The sequence below is a fragment of the Barbus barbus genome (assembly GCF_936440315.1).
Source record: "Barbus barbus genome assembly, chromosome: 28".
Taxonomy (NCBI): Eukaryota; Metazoa; Chordata; class Actinopteri; order Cypriniformes; family Cyprinidae; genus Barbus; species Barbus barbus.
In genome coordinates this window covers 25,777,617-25,797,317 of record NC_136756.1, presented here as the reverse complement: position 1 = coordinate 25,797,317, position 19,701 = coordinate 25,777,617, and the positions used below count along the sequence as shown (strand labels likewise).

At 36.2% G+C, this 19,701-nt stretch overlaps 2 protein-coding genes across 2 annotated transcripts; both read left to right on the top strand.

Moving 5' to 3' along the window:
* Positions 1-199: 199 nt before the first annotated feature.
* Positions 200-3,777, top strand: LOC306847957 (protein UXT-like). The gene is made up of 6 exons (XM_079382221.1): positions 200-679; positions 981-1,062; positions 1,224-1,291; positions 1,945-2,052; positions 2,145-2,208; positions 2,284-3,777. Exons 1-6 carry the CDS (start codon positions 597-599, stop codon positions 2,344-2,346), a joined length of 468 nt encoding a protein of 155 aa, XP_079238347.1. The 5' UTR covers positions 200-596; the 3' UTR covers positions 2,347-3,777.
* A 352-nt stretch (positions 3,778-4,129) lies between these two features.
* On the top strand, positions 4,130-18,970 carry LOC306847956 (ETS domain-containing protein Elk-1-like). The gene is made up of 9 exons (XM_079382220.1): positions 4,130-4,786; positions 8,331-8,539; positions 9,170-9,559; positions 9,635-9,790; positions 11,023-11,235; positions 11,390-11,519; positions 12,477-12,694; positions 13,354-13,455; positions 15,045-18,970. The coding sequence occupies exons 1-9, from the start codon at positions 4,762-4,764 to the stop codon at positions 15,141-15,143; spliced, it is 1,542 nt and encodes a 513-aa protein (XP_079238346.1). The 5' UTR covers positions 4,130-4,761; the 3' UTR covers positions 15,144-18,970.
* Positions 18,971-19,701: the final 731 nt, after the last annotated feature.

Sequence of the window (19,701 nt, the reverse complement as noted above, 5' to 3'; positions counted from 1 at the left end):
TCTCTGTTGAACCTGACAGTTTTAACACATGTAAACGAAATAGATATAGTTTTAATAATAAGTAGTAACGTGTGCATATAACTAGTTTTATTACACGTTTGGAGCATATAATAAACCACGCGAGGATGTTGGGGATAACGTCATATCGTAAAAGAAACATTTTTAACTCGTTCTTTGAGATGAATTGTTTAAAAGAACCGATTTGCAGAAATGAGTCGCACGTCCCATCACTACTACTTTGAACTGTGAGATATTTACATATGCATTTATATTTTATTATGTTGTCTAAACGGACAGGCTTGTCTTATTTATATATAAAATGTATATATATATATATATATATATATTTAAAATATATGGTTTAACGCAATTTCCGGTTTCGAAGACGTTTCCGTGTATCTTGTAAACAAGTGGAGAGCACGTGACAGGCTGAAGGAAGGTTTAGCTTCACACAGTCGAGCATTTTCTATAAAAACAAATTAATTTGTCAACTGTAAGCTTTTTATCGATGTACTTTAATATTAGAAACACAGGCTAAAATTAAAATAAATATCGCTGTATCATAGTCGATCTGCAACCATCTTTTTTCTCATATCATGACTCCTGGGGCGCCTGGTATTAATGAAAAAGTCTTGCAGTATGAGACGTTTATCAACGAAGTATTGAAACGAGACTTGCAGTAAGTATCATCGCTTGAGATTCAGTTTTGGTGTAACACCTGCAATAGCAATGCTATTAGCATGTTTACTTGATAATCCCATGATTTCTTTAAATATGTTCTATCGTAATACCATGGTATTATTTGAAGTACCATTGGATTCCATATAAATACCCATTTTACGTGATAATGTGTGTTATATATATATATATATATGTAAATCTCTCTCTCTCTCTTTATATATATATATATGATAAAAATAGATAAAAAAAATAGATGGATAAAAATGATCTACTACTATTTTAACTCTGTGCTCTGACAGGAAAGTATTGGAGCAAAGAGATGCTGTGTATGAGAAAATAGCTCAATATCTTCAGCTGAAGAACGCAATTAAAAGCATTCAGGTATTTATCTCTCCTTTTTAATTAATTAATTAATGCAATATTTTTGTTTTCAACAAAATATTTTCATTTATTGCTTCCTGTCTCTGTCGTTTTCTTGCTCTCATTCTGTATTGAGTGATGTGTATTATGAGTTGCTTTTGCTGTATTTTATTCATCTTTAGGAAACTGACAGCAAGGAACTCAAAACAGATGTCGACCTTGGCTGCAGTTTCTATGTGCAGGCTCATGTGTAAGTATTGCAAGTCTGATGTCTGTCTACTGTGCGTCAATGCCTCTGTCTAACATTTAAAGCCCTAAACACACTGCACGATTTTCGGCTATCCCAGACGAAAGACTGGCATCGTGAAACAATCGTGGTGATTTCTGTGATCGTGGCTCCTAATCGGTGGTCCTGTGTCGTATAGTGAGAGAGGTTCAAAGTCGGCCGTTGTCACGGTCTTGCGACCAAAGAAAGCCTACGATACAGCATGATCATCGCACAGTGTGTTTGCTGCTACGATCCACGTTTACTGACCAACCAATAAAAATGAGACATGAAATCAATGTCACATGGCGCTTAAAAAAAGCTCTTATCCCTTCCTCTTTTGCCACTTCCACTTTTTTTCAGCACGCATAAAAAAATACAACTGCTAAAGTTTGATTTATCATGCTCTTTTTGTATACCTCTAGCGCATACTCATGAGTCATGACGTGTTATTCTTCTATAGAAACACACGTCGTAGCGTACGAGTCAATAGATGTCATCATCATACAGTCGTAGCCAAGTTTATGAGATCCATGTCGCACAGTGTGACATGCTGTGATCTTATAGGATTGCTAAAATCGTGCAGTGTGTTTTGGGCTTAAAAAGGGCAAACTCATAAAGGATTCATTCATTTTTAGACCTGATGCATCAAAAATATATGTGGCAGTTGGATATGGATTCTTTGTCGAATTCACACATGCAGAGGCTTTGAAGTTCATAGAAAAGAAGGCTAATCAGCTAACAGAGTAAGAGAGCATTTGGTTTTTGATTGTTTTGAAATGTTCATGTTTTTTACCTTGAGATGTTCAGATGTTCATCATTATTTGGAAAATTTCAGGTATACTGAGGTCCTTACCAAAGATGCAGCAAAGATAAAGGCCAACATCCGCATGGTTTTAGAGGTACAAATCATTACGGTTTACTTGCTTGTCCTTTTTTCAGTTTATTGTGATGCTTAAGAAAATCTGTTTTCATAGGGTTTGAGGGAATTGCAAGGTCTGAAAGATCTTCCAGAGGACAGAAGGAGAGAGGTGTTTTAGTACAGTACACCAATCACAGCACAGTGTATTACATTTGCACATATTATGGCTGACTGCTTTATGGCAGTCAGGTTCAGAGGAACATTGCCTTTTAACAGGTTATACTGTTATTTTGAAAAGTTTGCTGAATAAATACATTTTCAGTACAACTGTCAGTGACATTGTGATCATTTTAAATAATTATATCACTGTACACACAATACATTAACACATGACCTTTTTAAACCACTTCAAATAAGATTAGACAGTCTATATGAAAAGTGAATATGTAAGAGACTTCTCTTGTTTAAATATGTCAAGCAAATTATTAATTGTATTGAGATTGCATTACTGGTGTTATCTGGTTAATAAATGGTCATTTTCATAAAACAGGACTTTTTATAGAAATAAGAATGCTACCATTAATTTCAGTCATTTCAACAAGCCACAAAATTATACTATGAATCCAATCCTTATGTATATCTAAAATGTGAATACAGATTGATTCTGGAATAAACACTTTATTTAGTGTACTTCAAAATATAAGTAGTAATTATTTGTTTGTTGAATCTACAAATAATAAGAACACAAACTGTGTATAGCTTACCCTGTCCACATAATCAGTTCTTCATCCTGTCTGTGAATATGGCGTTCGATAAAATGCTTTCAAACTGCGTGCGTGCTTTTGGGATTCAAGATTGAAGCACCTACAATGAATTACATGACCATTAATCGATCATTAATTGAACTTCTATTTTAGCTGTTCTGATTGATGAAGACAGTGGTTCATTTTAAGTTTCTGCAGCATCCGTGTGACGGCTACCCTGTCACACTAGTAACAGTTGCCATGGAAACTGGATGTTGAATTGTGGCAGCACTGTAAGACTTGCTTCCTGAAATAGATTATTTTTCTTTGTACAAAGACTCACTGCCGCATTTGGATTACAATGGCATGCTATACAATCATTATAATGTGACATTGTCAGCACTGGCTGAGGAATTACATATTTTTCCATTTTAGAATGATATCTAATTCAGGATTTAGATGGAACTTTTTTGTGCATATGATTTCCAGCGCATCAAATAAAAGATGATTTATGCTTCCTGTGTTATTGTATTTCATATGCAGTATGTATGCTTGACATTATTTTGATTATACACTATGTCAGGGGTTTTCAATCTTTCAGATGCCACGAACCCCCAAATATGATCATCCTCGTGCGACAGACCCTCATCTTAAAATTTAGCTACATATTGTAGCTATATGTTTATGTTTTTCTGTGTAAAGTCCCAATTTACACTGTGGAAAAAATATAAATATCTGTAAAATATATTTGGAAAATACTGTTAAATATTTTTAATGCTTACTATAGTACTATCCAGTTCGATGTATTCGTTTTCTATTTATTCATTCACTCAAATAAAATCATTTTTAATTGTATTTTTTTATGCAAATAAATTATTTTTACACAGTTTTTTTCTCTAAACATGTCCACGGACCCCCTAGCACTCTCTTGTAGCCCCCTGCATTGTGTTAGATGAGTGCAAGCAACATTTCAGCTCAGTCCTGCAGCAGCAACCTGTGGCTCGCGCTTGTCGGTGTGTGAGAGACAATCAACGCAAAATCATTTGAGCGCATATGTAGTTTTTTATGCGTAAAGATTTTCGCTCGACCTTGGTGCTGAATAAAATAGCAGCAAGGTCTCTTCAATAGAAGACGGCAACACACACAAAAGTTTTTTCTCTTTCATTCATTTAGCTTTAAAGCCGACCCGCGTCATGCCTGTGCGGTGACGTCACGGCCGCACAGGGGACTCGCAGGGACCAAAGAGAGGTGGAGAAAAAGAAACAAGTAGTCGAGGCGCTCGTGGAAACAGGAAGCAAACGGGGGAAAGCCAAGCAAGGGTTGTTGTTGTTAAAAAAAAAACTTACGAAGGGAGCGCTCTGTCTTTTACCTCCCCGTTATTTTGACAGTGAGGCCAGTCCGTTGCTTGGACACCGCGCGCTGAAGGAGGGAAGCTCGCGCGCTTCGCGCCGAAGTGGATGGACCTGATCGGGGTCTCGGTTTATTTGCCCTCCCTCACCGTCCACCACGCTGGAAGTAACCCCTCCTTACTGTTACCGTATTGTTTTAAAGGCAGGGCGTGACATTCCACCGTTTAAACGCGGCCCTGGTCGATTTTACTGGAGTATTTTGCCGTTTGAAGAAGTCTTCAGTCCGTCTGACAGGAACGGTGTAACGCGCAGGCAGCCTGAGCTAACGCGGGCTAGCGACTTAGCTGCTAATGTCAACTAACATGGAGGGAGAGGTGCATGTGTTACATAACAACCAAACGCAATTAAACCACCGACTTTTGACACCCAGCAAGCACAGTTATGGACGTGAATTAATCTCCAAAGAATAAAACTGCCCATAAACACATTTATTTGGGAGAGATGGAGTCGAACCCGCTGATCAGCGGTAAGTTTTATTCCACTTCAAGGAGGTTGGACATGGAGGAGTGATTGCATTTGAGTTTAATAAAGTGCTCGTTACTCAAATAAAGCCAAATACATTCACAACTCGCTCTGTTTTATACAATTTATTCGTACACGCTGCCTAATCCTGGTGTGAGTCGAAACATTGTGTTCAAATCAATGTGATTGTCCAAAAAGTATTAAGGGACCGTATGAGTGGTATTGACACCGTATTTTGGTCAGGGTGGTTTAACACACCTGTAAATGTAAATGTTTTGCAAGCCAAATGTCTGGCAGTGTGTTCAACACATGCTGCTGTTTCTGAATCAAATACAGTGTTTGGCTGACTTGCCTCCTGAACTAATCAGCCATCAGCGAGTGCAATTTTAACAGAATTGCATTTGATTGTTTTATTGTGCAATAAATATTTAGATTTTGAGCTGTCAAACAAGCTAGTTTGCGAGGGTGGATGTTTGTTCTTGTATTTTAAAAGATGGTTTATAAATTAAACAAGTGATTTAATTATTATAATTATTCTCTCCCTTTTGTGTAATGTACAACAAGTCCTGTATAATTACTCTGAAAACTTTAAATCAAGTGCATAAGAACTTGTTTGACTTGACATGATTGTGCAATGCACATGTCAGTATTTCTTTACTGTGTTTGTGTAAATGAAACCAATGTCATCTGATATTAACCGGCAGAGCTCATGTAAACCCAAAGAGACCTTGATGACCCACCAGGAACTGTCGTGAGCCCCACTTAATATAAAGTGTATATGTGTCTATGAGGGATTTGTTTGGTAATTTAGCTCTGGATTCATTCTGCTCACATCACAGTCCTGTCTGGCTCTCTCCTCCTTTGGGATGCCAATTCATTCATTGGCTATAAGTCATCATGCAGTCTGAAAACTCAAGATAATTGACTATTGAGCATTGAGGTCCCTGAACAGTCTTAAGGCAATAAGGTCTGATGGGGAAAAACAGATCTGTGTTGTTCAGTGCCGGTCTTTGTTTGCTTTTCTCAGATGTACATGCTGATTTATGAGGCATTAGACCAAGGCAAGCTGTGCAGTGTTAGTCCCTTGATTAGTCATACTGGAGCTCTTCAGCTAGAATGTAACACTGCAAGGAAAATTAGGGAATAACCAACATGTAAATAAGACAAATGTGCATCTGATTCTTTGGTTCTGGCTTCACTGTGACATTTTTATCTTAATACGGTGACCCTTTGGTTATTTTTACTAGTGTATTCTGATGCCAGATTTTTTTTTAATGATTAATCACCGTTGAAGTATATGTTATTCATAAAAGCTTTGATGTGTTTGTGCTATTGGGGAAATCAAGTTGTTTGTTTTACCGGCCTAAACAGTTCAGTTTATTTAAAAAAGACAATTTATTATACAGCTATATTATAAAGGGGGTGCTACTCATTCTTTCACACAACTGGCTTTATTTTTTTCAATGGCTGTTTATTTAGGGATGCACCTATAGTAAAAATTCAGGCTGTTGTGGAAAAAATGATAGTATTTTCTTTGTATTACTCTGTTTGTACTTAAAATTAATTGATTGATTAAGTGAATTTAGACATTGCAATATTATAATGTACAAGATTAATTTTGAACTGAATAGTTGATGAAAACTATTCGGATAGGTTGCTATAATAGAGGTAAGACATGAATAAGAAAGTACTTTTAAAGGCTCTTAAATAGGCTCGTAATATAATGTTGTTTTTTTAGTTAGAATTAGCTGACTAAAGAAATCTGATATCTAAAATATCCAATATTGAGCAATAAAATTCAGTTCAACTGGTATGGTCCTGATATTATCGTTCATCTATAGAAAATTTTATTTTGCTCACATTTTTGTGTTGATTTTACAGTGTAGTTACACAAGCACTATTAATTGTTATATTTCATTATATGTTTATTTATTATTAATCTATTTTTATTGATTGCTTAAAAATATATATATTCAGACATATCTCAAATGCAATATTTTATTTTTTTATGAATAACATTGAGAGTTATTCTCTGTTCGCTGCTATTGGTCAAAAGATTTTCAAGCTGTGATTTTACATTATTTGTAGATTGTCAACTGCTAATAGTCTACATGTTCTCAATGCATAATTGCTGTATGTCTAGCAGGAAGAGTAGGGATGGCTGCCTAATGGATGCCCCCTTAAAAAAAAAAAAAAAAGTGGTGTGTGGCCAAGTATGGTGACCCAAAATTTGTACTTTGCATTTAACCCATCCAAGTGTACACACAGTACTGAACATACACCCGGTGCCTGGGGAGCAGTTGGGGGTTTGGTGCCTTGCTCAAGGGTCTCACCTCAGTCGTGGTATTGAGGGTGGAGAGAGTGTTGGTTATTTACTCCCCCCACCTACAATCCCTGTCGGACCTGAGCCTCGAACCCGCAACCTTTGGGTTACAAGGCCAATTCTCTATCCATTAGTTAAAGAGATGTCTTCAGAAACTTATTTTTTGGAGTCCTCCTGTACGGAAATGAGTAATTTCAGCAGTCTGAGGATCTCGCAGTGAGATGTTGATTTGATGAGCAAGTGTGGATAATGTGCCAACAGGACAATATGACATTTAAATACTGAACTACAGTTTTGTAAAATCCCCTGTTTGCCTTAGTGTTTGTAGCTGCCCACAGGATATTCTTCTGGTGTTTCAGTCCTAGAATAATACCATTTATTAAAGACATTTTACTGCTGATGAATGCACTCACTCATTCACTTACAGCTCGATTTAATGATGGTATTAATTAATGAGATTTTATGTGCTAGGTTAAAATGGAAACGGATTCCCTTCATTGTCATCAGCAATTCACTGTGATTAATTTGGTTCAGTGTGCTTGAAGGGTGGCACGGTCTTTTTTATTCCTTAGAAACTGTTTCTTAAATGCTTTTACCATGGTGATCGTTTCTAAGGTGTTGCTTATGAGTTACGTAAATGAAGGGGGGGGAATGGTAATAGGGGTAATTTGCATTCTCAACATGTTCTTCCTGAACTTGTGATACACGTCCTCTGCTGACGGTAGCACCATTAATTCTCGCCTGTTTTTCCTTGATTTCACTGCAGATATAATGTTCACACTCCATTTATGCTCATCTACTCAATCCAACCATAAAGCAAGAGTATTTCATTTACTGTTCTGAGGATGTGAATTTGATTTCAGGATTCTGTTAAATCTGTTTTTTCTAACATGGCTTCAGTTCCAGAACATACTTATCATGACAATGAGTTCTAGGTATATTTGATGCAGTATTTTTAGAAACATAGCTAGTAAAACCAATATCTCTAGTTTTCACAGCACTTATGGCTTTATGGTGCAATATTTTAAGCAGGCTTCATCACAACTGATACATACATGCATATCAGTGTGTATTCCAGTGAAAGCATTAGTAATTGCTGGTTGTTTTATGTTTATTTAGTACTAACTTAAGTTTTTTCAAATCTTACACATTGTTAACATGATACTAAGCGCCAGTAGGTTACAGACACTGCCCATTTATCACAGTCTGTTTTTGTGCCCTGTAGCAATGGATCCCTCCATTACATTGTGGCAATTCCTGCTACACCTGCTGGATGATCAGAGTCAGAAGCACTTGATCTCCTGGACGTCTGGGGATGGGGAGTTCAAACTGCTGGATGCCGAGGAGGTGGCCAGACTCTGGGGGCTGCGCAAGAACAAAACAAACATGAACTATGATAAACTGAGCAGGGCACTTCGTTACTACTATGACAAGGTATGTGCAGGAGTAACTATGAATGATGTGAATCACAGACTTAATCAGTTTATTTTATATATACATTACTGTTTTTAACATAAATGAAATGTTTCCTGAGCAGCAAATTTGCATATTATAATGAGGATCATGTGACACTGAAAACTGGAGTAATGGCTGCTGAAAATTCAGCGTTGTATCACAGGAATAAATTACATAAAAAAATATATTCAAATAAAAAAGTTATTTTAAATTGTAACAATATTTCACAATATTACTGTTTTTACTAGTGCTGTCAAACGATCACAATTAATAGCATCCAAAATAAAAGTTTTTGTTTATGTAATATATGTTAGTGTTCTGTGTATATTTATTATGTATATATAAATGCACCCACATACAGTATATATTTTTAAAATATTTACATGTATATATTTATATTATTTATATTACAGATAAATATATTTAATAAATAAATATAACATATTTTTCTTAAATATATACATGTATGTGTGTGGATTTATATAGACATTCTAACTATGAAAAGGATAGAAAATAGAAAAACGTTTAAGATTGGAGCATGATTTAATGTTTAATGTCAAGTGCATATTATTGTTTGGCACTTTTCAACAAGCTTTTGTACTTCCACAGAATATTATTAAGAAAGTTAGCGGCCAGAAGTTCGTCTATAAGTTTGTGACTTTTCCGGACCCCTACTCTGCTGATGGGCTGAAAGGACCTGAGGATTCACAGAGGGCCACTACGGGGGAGAAATTGGAGCTGTCCATTCAGACCAAATCTAACACAGGTGCTAACACCACCAACCCATGTCTCTCCAAGAGCCTGCAGGTTCAGCGCTCCTCCCCTAGCTCAGTGCAACGCAGCTCCCGCAACGATTACATGAAGTCTGGTCTCTACTCCACTTTCACTATCCAGTCCCTACAGACGCCCTGCAAAACTGCATCCAAATTCATCAAAACGGAGTATGTCCTGAGTGACAACAGCCCCAAACCTGGTCCGTTGGATCGCACAGTGCATGAGGTCAGCTTCTTTCTGGATTTCATGTTTTTGTTTTAGAGCTGTGTAATAAGTCTGTAATAAATGTGTATGTTGCAGATGCGAATGTGTCAGACAGAAGCACAGCAGGGAACTGCTCAGGCGCAGTCGACTATGGAGAGCAGCAGTTTGCAGGTGATAGTGACCCACCCCTCCCCATGTGCTACACCCGCCCTCAGCCCACAGACGCCCTCTGGATCTGCCACTGCAACCACGGTATGGATTTGCTCTTAAACGCTCATCCAAACTCAGTCTTTAAATGCTTAAAACTCTGCCATTTTAGCACTGATGATGGTGACAGCAACGTTTGGGAATCGTGCAAGATTTCTTTCTTTAAGCAAAATTGTCAGTCTTTGAATGCTTAGTGTGATGTCACTGATGGCAGTAGTGTTCATTTTGTTAGCTATTTTTTAGTTTAGTGTTAGACTGTTAGTCTTAGTCCTGTGTCAAATATCCTTTATAGTTTTTACCATATTTAATAAACCTATCCTGTTTTTTTTAGTCAACAAGTTGTAGTTGACTAAAAGTCTGGAATTTTTAGTCTATAGTTTCAGTCAATGAAAACTAAGTCATATTTTAGTCAGGCTGCATAATAGTTAAACTGATAATCAGTTTTTTTTGCTCAAAATTATTGCTGTGATTACTGATTGTGGTTGTTGTCATTTGAGATTGTACATCAGAATTATTGCACTTTCACACATAAGTACAAATAAATAGAATGTCATCTCATACACGTGGTTTATTTGGCCTCATGTAGATTTACTAAATTGTCATATAGATGATCACACTCTTTACATTATGAAAACTGGTAAATCTCAAAAGCTTCTCTCAAAAACGAAAACAGTGAAATTCTTAACATTTGTTTTTTTTTTCAATTAAATCTATAACAAAAAAAGGCTTTGTGGCACAGAGTTTGTGAAAGTGCGTTTATTCAGCAATCACAAACATAGTTGAAATCCATGTTTGGATTTAGTACGCTCAGCACTGAAGCCTTGTGTGTGTTTTAATTCTTTAAACCAGTTATTAGTCTCATATTTTTTGTCAACAATGTTGCAAGGAAAAAAGGTTGCCTATTAATCTTTTTTTTTTTCATTGTTTTTGTTAATTAAATTAACACTGTATGGCAGTCGCCCAAGTTATATTCACATTGCCAGTGTCAGAAATTGCTTCACGGTGAAGCAAGTCCTTTCCCCAATGAATAAAATAAAGCACAACATTTTTATTGTTGCCCTTAAAAAAAGAAAATGAGTTACAAACTAGTCGTTGCTCATTGAAGCCCTCATTGTAGCCTGTTCATCAGATTTATACAGCTTATGCACCCAAATTCCTGGAAAATACCTTAAAGATCAGCTAAACAGCTTGCAATGCAATTATTTGACACCCATGTTAAATACTGTTATTATTAAGAATTATGTGCATAAAAATGTTGTTTTGAATTCATCCCACAGAAGAGCCAGAATTTGGGTGACCCTCCCCAGATCTACCTGTCCGATCCCAGCTCTCTGACCTCGCTCATTCCTCTAGCTCATGGAGAATGTGTCGTCAACTCCTCTCAGCCTGTATTTGTGGTCATAAAGCCTTCGCCTGTTGGGCTGGCCAAAGAGTCGCCTGAAGAAGACTTGCTGGAGATTGTCGATTTGGATGACAAAACAGATGTTGAGGTGAGCAGATGTGTCAATTAGAAATCATTCATCATCGAAACATCCAAAAAATATTGAACATGTTTGGTTGCAATGAAATGCTGGAGTAATTTAGCATTTTATTTATTTATTTTTAGCTTTTTATTTATTTTATTTTTTTATTTACCATACTCAGCCAGTGTCCACAGTGCCTGTCTCTGGAGTTACAGATGCCCCAATCCCTGTGGATGCTCCATCACCCTCCGTGGAGCCGGTGGCCCAGCCAGTTGGAGAAGGGGAGGTGAAAGCGAAGCCTGAGCCACCCGGTTAGTCAAAAATACATGTTGTTTATGCATTGGAAAGACGTTGAACTCAAAAGAGCTGGCAAGGCTCATAGCAGTTTGTTTTTATGTTTACTGTTTATAAATTGCATGTTTATAAATTGCAAGCAAATCTTTGAATAAGTAGAAGCGCATTCATTTAGTCTGAGTTATAAAAGGGACATCAGTTAAGAAAATTAACTACAATACCTATCAAAAGTTTGGGATCAGTAAGATTTTTTTAATGTATTTGAACAAAGTCTTTTATGCTTACCAAGACTGGATTTATTCAATCAAAAATACAGTAAAACTGTTGTTTTAATATTGTTGAATATTACTAATACTTAAAATAACTGATTTGAATATATTTTAAAATATAATTTATTTCTGGCACAGCTAAATTTCCAGCAGCCATTACTCCGGTGTTTAGTGTCTCGTGATCATTTAGAAAACATTCTAATATGCTGATTTGATTGTCAAAACACATTATTATCAATGTTGAAAACAGTTGTGCAGCTTTATATTTTGTGGAAACGTATGTATCATTTTTTTTCAGGATTCTTTGATGAATAGAACATTAAAAAGAATAGCATTTATTTGAAATCAAAATCATTTGCAATATTGCAATTAATGTGTTTATTGTCACTTTTTATCAATTCAATGCATCCTTGCTGAATAGAAGTATTAATTTGCTGGATAGAAGTATTCATTTCCCTAAAATTTTTTACTGCCCACAAAGTGTATATTACATGGTAGAAGAATGGTTTATTGTGATTATTAATAATAAATTCATTATCAAATGACGATGTCTTTTATCATATTGCTGATTCTACCTTTTTATAAAAGCAATAAGCCACTCCAAGCAATCCTTTACAGTTATTTGACATGGTTATAGGTCAACAAAACCCGCAGTGCTTAAAAATCAATCGTCAATTTTTGCCTCTCATTCAAAACTGTTTTCAGAGGACACCAATACTGCATCAGCCTCCCTCCCGGCGAGCACGCAGGAAGCCCAGCCTCCTAAATCAAAGAAGCCACGTGTGCTGGAACTGCCATCCTCGTCTACGCTGCTGCCCCCTGGACTCTCACTGGATAAGGTCAATGCAGCTGTGAACAGCCTTCTGGCTTCTGGCAGTGCCACAAACACCTTAACACCCACAGTCATCACCTCCCATGCCCTGGTGAGCCTTTCAGTTCAGAATTATGGTTGTTTCAAACATGTGCTAACATTTAAAATGTACATTCTTTTAAATGCATTCATTTTCTGTTAACAAATTTGAACTTGTTTGCACTATTTGGTGGAATTGTATTATTGCTGCTTGCAATTGCATTACTAAGACGAAACCCACATGAACACATTTCAGAAAACAATTATTTTAAGCAGTTGACAGCCCTGATTTAAACACAATGCAGTCTTTTACCACATAGAAGGCACAAAGAGATGACTGTTAAATGACTGAGTTTCAGCATTATCTTACAGTCTTTCAGTGGAGTCGAGCTTGGGTGTTTTTAAGAGCTAGATCTCTGTTTATGCCATACTTTTGATAATTATCAGAAATATCTTGTGTGTTGGTTTTTTTTTGTCTAAGGCAACAATAGCGTTTGTGGGGTTTGAATGGATGCTTCACATATACCAAGCTCTTATTCACACAGTCTCAATGTGATTTTTAACAAAGCCAGAGCGATATAAATGCTTGTGTTACCAGATAACCAAAAACAAAGAGATGCAACACAATGACCTTGTAAAATGGTTCATACACACACACGCACAACCTCTTCAACTCCCCCTCTATCTCTCTCTCTCTCTCTCGCTCTCTCTCTCTCTCTCTCTCTCTTTCAGACTCCAGTGCTGTTGACACCAAGTCCGCTGCCATCAACCATACACTTCTGGAGCACGCTCAGTCCAATCGCTCCACGCAGCCCTGCCAAGCTCTCCTTCCAGGTGAGACTTCCTGTCCACACAGTTTCTGTCCACAGCATGGCAGCAGCACACCATCTGTCTCCTCACACTCCCTCGGCTCATTGCATGCATGAGAATTTACTCTCTTCCCACTCCATTCATAACCATCAAATACATTACAACATATACATTTTATATATTCCACCTTTTCCCAACTTTTAAGATTGCCATGGGAACCAATATCTTATTTACTTTTGTGCATTTAGCAGACACTTTTATCCAAAAAGACATAAGTGGAGAAACATAAGTGATTTTTCACAGAACCAACCATATTCATATGCAGAGGTATGTTTATTAGAAAGCTAGATTAGGAAATGAGCTGGATAGAAGCTCATGAAAGAGAGTTTTTCTTTTTGACCAAATAGTCTTGTAATAATTTTATATTCTGAAATACTATTTGGTCATGACTTGAAAAGAAAACTGGTGTATTACATGAAGTATATTTTTGGATGATAAATGGTTTGGTAAATTCTGAAATGATGAGCCACATTTCAAACTGTTAAGTAAGTTATCCGGCTATTCCCAGCTATTCACACACTTGTGACCACACATGTGAATTCTGTTATTGTGCCTTCACATTAACACTGCGTTGCTATAGTGCAATAAAAGCGTAATCTTCAATTAGGCTAATGAACTAATAATTTCAATGCTCTGCACTGCAGTAAATTTACAATGTTCTCTTACGCTTCTTCCTTTAGGGACATCAGATCATTTGTGCTTAATTTTGAGAAGGCTTTTGTTTTGTTGGACTGTTCCTCAGAAAAGCATGTGATCATCCTCTGCTGGACAATAGCAGTAGTGCAGAGTTTGGAACGTTGATAAATTATTTTTTACAGGAACAGGTGCATTAAACCTAATCCTACATAAGTGACCTTCTGTCTGTCTTGGTAGATGTTCTTCTTGGACTAGTTTATATTTTTATTATAGCAAAATGGTCCAGTTTTAAATATTGTCCAGTTTGAGTAATCCATGTTAAGTATCAGAGCTGAGTTTTCCAGGTTATTAGAATTTTAATGTTCCATTTTAAATGCATTACTGTTAATTTATACTACATTTACACTCAAAAAGGGGTCATAAGTATTGTCTGTGGCAAAGTTATTATCATTAACTAAAACAAATCGTGAAAAATATATATCTTTCCATTACTTGAAGTGCAAAACATATTAGCTGAAATAAAATATGATATTAAAAAACGTTAAAACAACATTTCTCACTTTTGTTTAGTTTAAGTAGGATTAAAATACATGAAACTAAATAAATTAAAAACTAAAACTTAAAAATAATATAGACATATTTAAGAAAAAATACTAATAAAAATGGCAAACACAACTAAATTACTAAAACGTAACTAATAAAACTTAATTAATAAAACTAAAATTCAAATGAAAACAGATAATATGAAATAATTAATTCAAAATATTAACAAAAACTAACACTGTAAATCAGAGATACTAAAATAACATTGGTCTGTGGAGATGGATAGCATGCCATGAATACAATACATATAGTAAAAGTAATAATTTAATAGTCAAGCTTAAGTCCTAATTAATACCTTCCTGTTATTCTTACAGTTCCCCTCCAACGGAAGCAATCAGATCCAGATCCCAGCATTGAGCGTGGACGGCCTATCCACACCTGTCGTTCTCTCCCCTGGACCACAGAAACCATAATTTGTGATTTAATTCCCTTATCTCCTGCCATAGCGATTGGCTCCCTCCCCAGCCAATGAAATGCTGAGGATGGCCAATGAAAGATGGAACACTCCATAACAAGTTCTGCTGTGAGTTGGGCAAGGCCTCTGCTCCAATGACGAGTCAGCAAGAGGAGTGCGCTCTCAGCCGTCCTTCATGATTGGTTGATGGAGCAGCCCGGTTCTGGGCTTGATGGTGGCGTTTCATAAACTATTTGTTTTTCCCTTTGCATTTTATATGATCATCAACGGTTATTTATTTATTCCTGATGTTTCTTGGTGCATCGCGAGATGCACGTTCCCGAATGCTCATGTGAATTTGGAACTCGGAGATCTCACTTCATTTTTGATTTCTCACAATAACATTGAGTTATTGACCAGTCGAGGTATCCTTTGATTGAATCGAGGCATGAAATGCCATTTACTTCACAGACGGAGCATAGCTTTCTTAAAGACTTCTCTTTTTTTGGAAATGGAAAGCATGCATTTGAAATTTGCAAGTTCATTTCGTTCTTTGGCATTACAGAGACACAAATACATCATTTTTAGTATATGACACACTGTTGTTTTAAACATTTTGTGTTTTTCCATGGACCAAGGAGTCCATTTTACTAAAGTGGCATTGAAAATGCCAAAGGAATGTCATGGCCATTCCCAGGATTTGAAGAGGTGGAACCAAGGGGGAAAAGATACAAAGAGATTCTGAATGATATCAAGATCTGGAATGTATCAGTCTTTTTCTTCTATGACATCATTCCTTTATTTCAGAACTTTCTTCTTGTAAATATATGTTGCACCCATTCCAAGATTTGAAATATTGAATTTTTTGTTCTTGCTTTCCTGTTTATGTTGTTGTTTTTTAGTAATTATATCAAGGAGCCCTTTCTCTGGCAGCATCGACAAACCAGGCAAAGGTTTCAAAAGTGTCAGCGAATCTTTGCAGTTTCATGCTTTTTTTCTTCTAAAGAAAACACCAGAGGAGACCAAAGACCAGCTGTTTATATACAATCCATCTTAGCTTGTCTATCTTTTTTTTTCTCTTATGTTTTGCATTTTCTCTCGCTCTCGTCTTTATTTTTACTCTGCCGCATCAAAGGGCTATAAGAACCTTCACACAACCAAAATGCTAGCACTTCTGACACTGTATATAACTGATACATCTGAGTTGCCAGCTATAAGTGTAAAACTCAATAATCGTTGTAAATATAGTAATTTATGGCAGAACAGGAAGTATGTAGCTTCAGCTGCTTTTGATATTGTTAGTAGTTTTGTGCTGCCTGCCTCTTATGCTATGTTTGTCTGATGTGTCAAAATCACACTCATGGTTGTTACCTCAAAGCTGTCAACAGCTCGACGCGTCAAAGCAGGCACGCATATACGTTGCAACTGACACAAAGCCAATGAATATTTGCATATCTTCTTGTGCTTGTATTTTGCGTGTGAAGCTCAAGTTTCCTGTGGGGAAATCATGGTGGTTATATATAGCATTCTACAGAAAGCTGTAGTCAGTGTTTATGGACAGTAACTGCCTCCACGGCATACAGCCTTTTCTGTATGGCCGTTTTTATCATTTGACCTGAGTTTGCTGAACTCGCACATAACACCCTTATTTTCAATTTTAGGAACATTCGGCCGTCCGTGTCTTTCACTTTAGAACATTTCGGCTCTTTAAGTTGGTGCTTTTTGTTGTTTTAAAGAGTTTTCTGCTTTGGTATCTGCGTAATTGTAATGAACTCGGGAGGATTTGCTCGTAGCATGCTGCGATTGCTTAAGCGTGTCGCCTCTCTCCTGCATTTTGTGCTCCTTATGGCTGATTTGTTATGTCCTGAACCAATGTTCTGAACTGTTCTGTTCTCAGTGAATGACTGTTTGTCAGTGTTCACCTCTTCTCTTCTTGTCGCTCTGATATGTACCGATGATGTCATGGACGCCCACAAGTCGACACATTGAATGTTCTGTTCGGGTGGGCATTTTGGGAGTCGCCCCCTCATGTTACCACATGCCAAGCTCAGTGACCTTATATCAGCTTAATCATGATCAAATTCACACCAAACCAATTGATTTTCATTGGTGAGTTACTTGTGGTTCTTGTACACCATACGTTGGGCAAAATAATAAGCCTGCAATATCAAAAAACTCACTGTGATGAGGAATTTAGTGATTTGTGAGTAATACATTCCCCGTTCTTGATCTTTAATGCGGTGTAGTAAGTCTGCAGAACTGCTTTCAGCTGTCTCATCACTTTCCTCTCAAGCTTGTCTGGATCGCTGGGATTGTTTGTGCCTCTGAACGTCTGTGCGGCTATGCTCTGTAATGCGCTGTGAATGCGTTTTAACAGCTGATGTCTTTGAGCTAAACTCCTCCTATTTCCCTTGCTCTGATGCTGCTGTTACTTTTACTGTACATCAGCACTGATCAATACAGTGACAGCATATAGTGCATGGTTCCCCGAAATGAACTATTACATAGTGCTGACTTCATTTATCCCCAGACAAGTTGTTTACAAACTAGCAAGCTTAAAAGACAGAAATAGTGAGCCATATCTATTTAAAACTATTTATGTTTTATAAATACAGAAAGAAAGAAAAAAACGATTTAAAAAAGTTAAATATTGTAATATTAACGAGCCTTTGTCATTTTAATGACATTGCTGCCCCCCTTTCATATAATGAAACTAATGCTGCACGTCTCTGGACCTACGAAGACTGTTTGGGTATCATAATACCACATTAAATAGGCCTTAAAGTTGGATTTCTGGGTATGTGCTCATCCACTGATTAGCTATTTTGGTATTAATAGCTTTTAAAAAAAAAAAATCTTCATGCGGAGTAATGTTAATCAGTAATATTTATTGTCCTTATAACAAGTAAAGCTCCAGCTGAAATTTTTATTTCCCTTCTACTCCGTTATTAGAACCATAATTGTGCAGAAATTGTATTTGTGCAATAGTAAATTATTGTTGGTAACCAGCATGTGTAAATGTTCTAGTCACTGAAACCTTTATGCAAATGAAGACACGCGTTACATAAAAAAAGCCATTTATTGAATAATTGATTGGACCGTAGAGATGTTGGCTGAGACGGTTTTTCTCCTTTTGTGGAGGAGTCTCTAAATTATTTCCTAAAACCAGCACAGATTTCATACCATGTACAAGTTTCCATTGTAGGACAGTCGATCATATCAGTATTTCTCATTGAGAAAACCTGTTTAATGCTTGTTACCTGCTTATGAAGTCACTAATCCAAGCACCAAACTGGAGACGATGGAGTTGATACTTGCGTGGCTCAAAACTGTTAAGACATTTGCCTCGTTTTGCTTTTCAAGTTACTGAATTTGAACATCTGCTGTTGTCAGATGCTGTAATAAGTCTTTTCACTTGTTTTTTCTCCTTGAAATGTTATGTGGGAACTGTTCACGTATTGTATGATTCTATATTCAGTAATGTGTTGGGAAATCTTGCGCTACGCATATATTTGTGTTTTAAAAAAAAAAAGGTGTGCTACTTGTGTGAAGAGCGAATACATGGTCCTGTTGGACTGTTGGGAAGCAGATCTCTGCGGCCTGAGCTCCCTTTCCCAGATGAGAATCACTCTCTGGGAGTTTATTTCATAAAGGGATGGAGAGGCTTTTATTTTTCTGAACTGTCTAAATACTATATTATATGTACTGGAAAGAGACAAAACTATTTTTCATCTGCACATGCTACTTTGTTTGTGTATGTGATAGATATTAATCTTGTTTTCTAAAGAAAAAAGAGACTCGGAACTAATATGAAAGTTATGAATAAAAGGCTATTTTGTTCTTTATGTTGTATAATATATTCATTTTATCTGTCTGTCTGTCCTATCTGTCTGTCTGTCTATTAATTCTGTGTAATGTTCTATCATATTTGCTATCAGTATTCTACCATTTTATGTATCCATTTATCATTCCACGGTTCTATCCGTTGTTCTCTGTAATATTGTTCATTCTATTCTATCTATCGTTTGGTCTATCAATCATTTTGTCTATCATCTATAGTTCTTTCTAAACTGTATATCTATCTATTAATCAGAAAAAGTATTGCAATGTATTATTGTTTGCAATTATTCACAAATGTGATTGTAAGCAATAATGTGTGTGTGTGTATATATATGGAGAGTTTATTTGCAAAAACAGATAACTCCGTTTTTAAAAATCTTCAAAAATCATGTTTTTTATCTTGTTATATTTTTGTTGGGTTTTATTGTGTTAGTTAGCAGTATTTTCCAGTTTTTTTTTTTTTTTTACCTAATCAAATAACCCAACTGCAGTTTGATTGAGATTAATTGGAATGCACAATGAAAATTATCTGCTTTAGTTATCGGAGTTATCTGCTTTTGCAAATGAGCTCTTCATATATATATATATATATATATATATATATATATATATATAGCCAACAATACATTGTATGGGTCAAAATTATCATTTTTTTTCTTTTAAGCCAAGAATCATTAGGATATTAAGTAAAGGTCATGTTCCATCAAGATATTTTGTAAATTTCCTACCATTAATAT

Bases quoted from the DNA above. Each gene is read 5' to 3' on its own strand.
- LOC306847957 (XM_079382221.1), top strand. From the start codon at position 597: ATGACTCCTGGGGCGCCTGGTATTAATGAAAAAGTCTTGCAGTATGAG. The intron at 2,053-2,144 runs GTAAGAGAGCAT...GGAAAATTTCAG, and splicing joins AAGGCTAATCAGCTAACAGA to GTATACTGAGGTCCTTACCA. The intron at 2,209-2,283 runs GTACAAATCATT...CTGTTTTCATAG, and splicing joins ACATCCGCATGGTTTTAGAG to GGTTTGAGGGAATTGCAAGG.
- LOC306847956 (XM_079382220.1), top strand. From the start codon at position 4,762: ATGGAGTCGAACCCGCTGATCAGCG. The intron at 4,787-8,330 runs GTAAGTTTTATT...TGTGCCCTGTAG, and splicing joins GTCGAACCCGCTGATCAGCG to CAATGGATCCCTCCATTACA. The intron at 11,520-12,476 runs GTTAGTCAAAAA...AACTGTTTTCAG, and splicing joins AGCGAAGCCTGAGCCACCCG to AGGACACCAATACTGCATCA.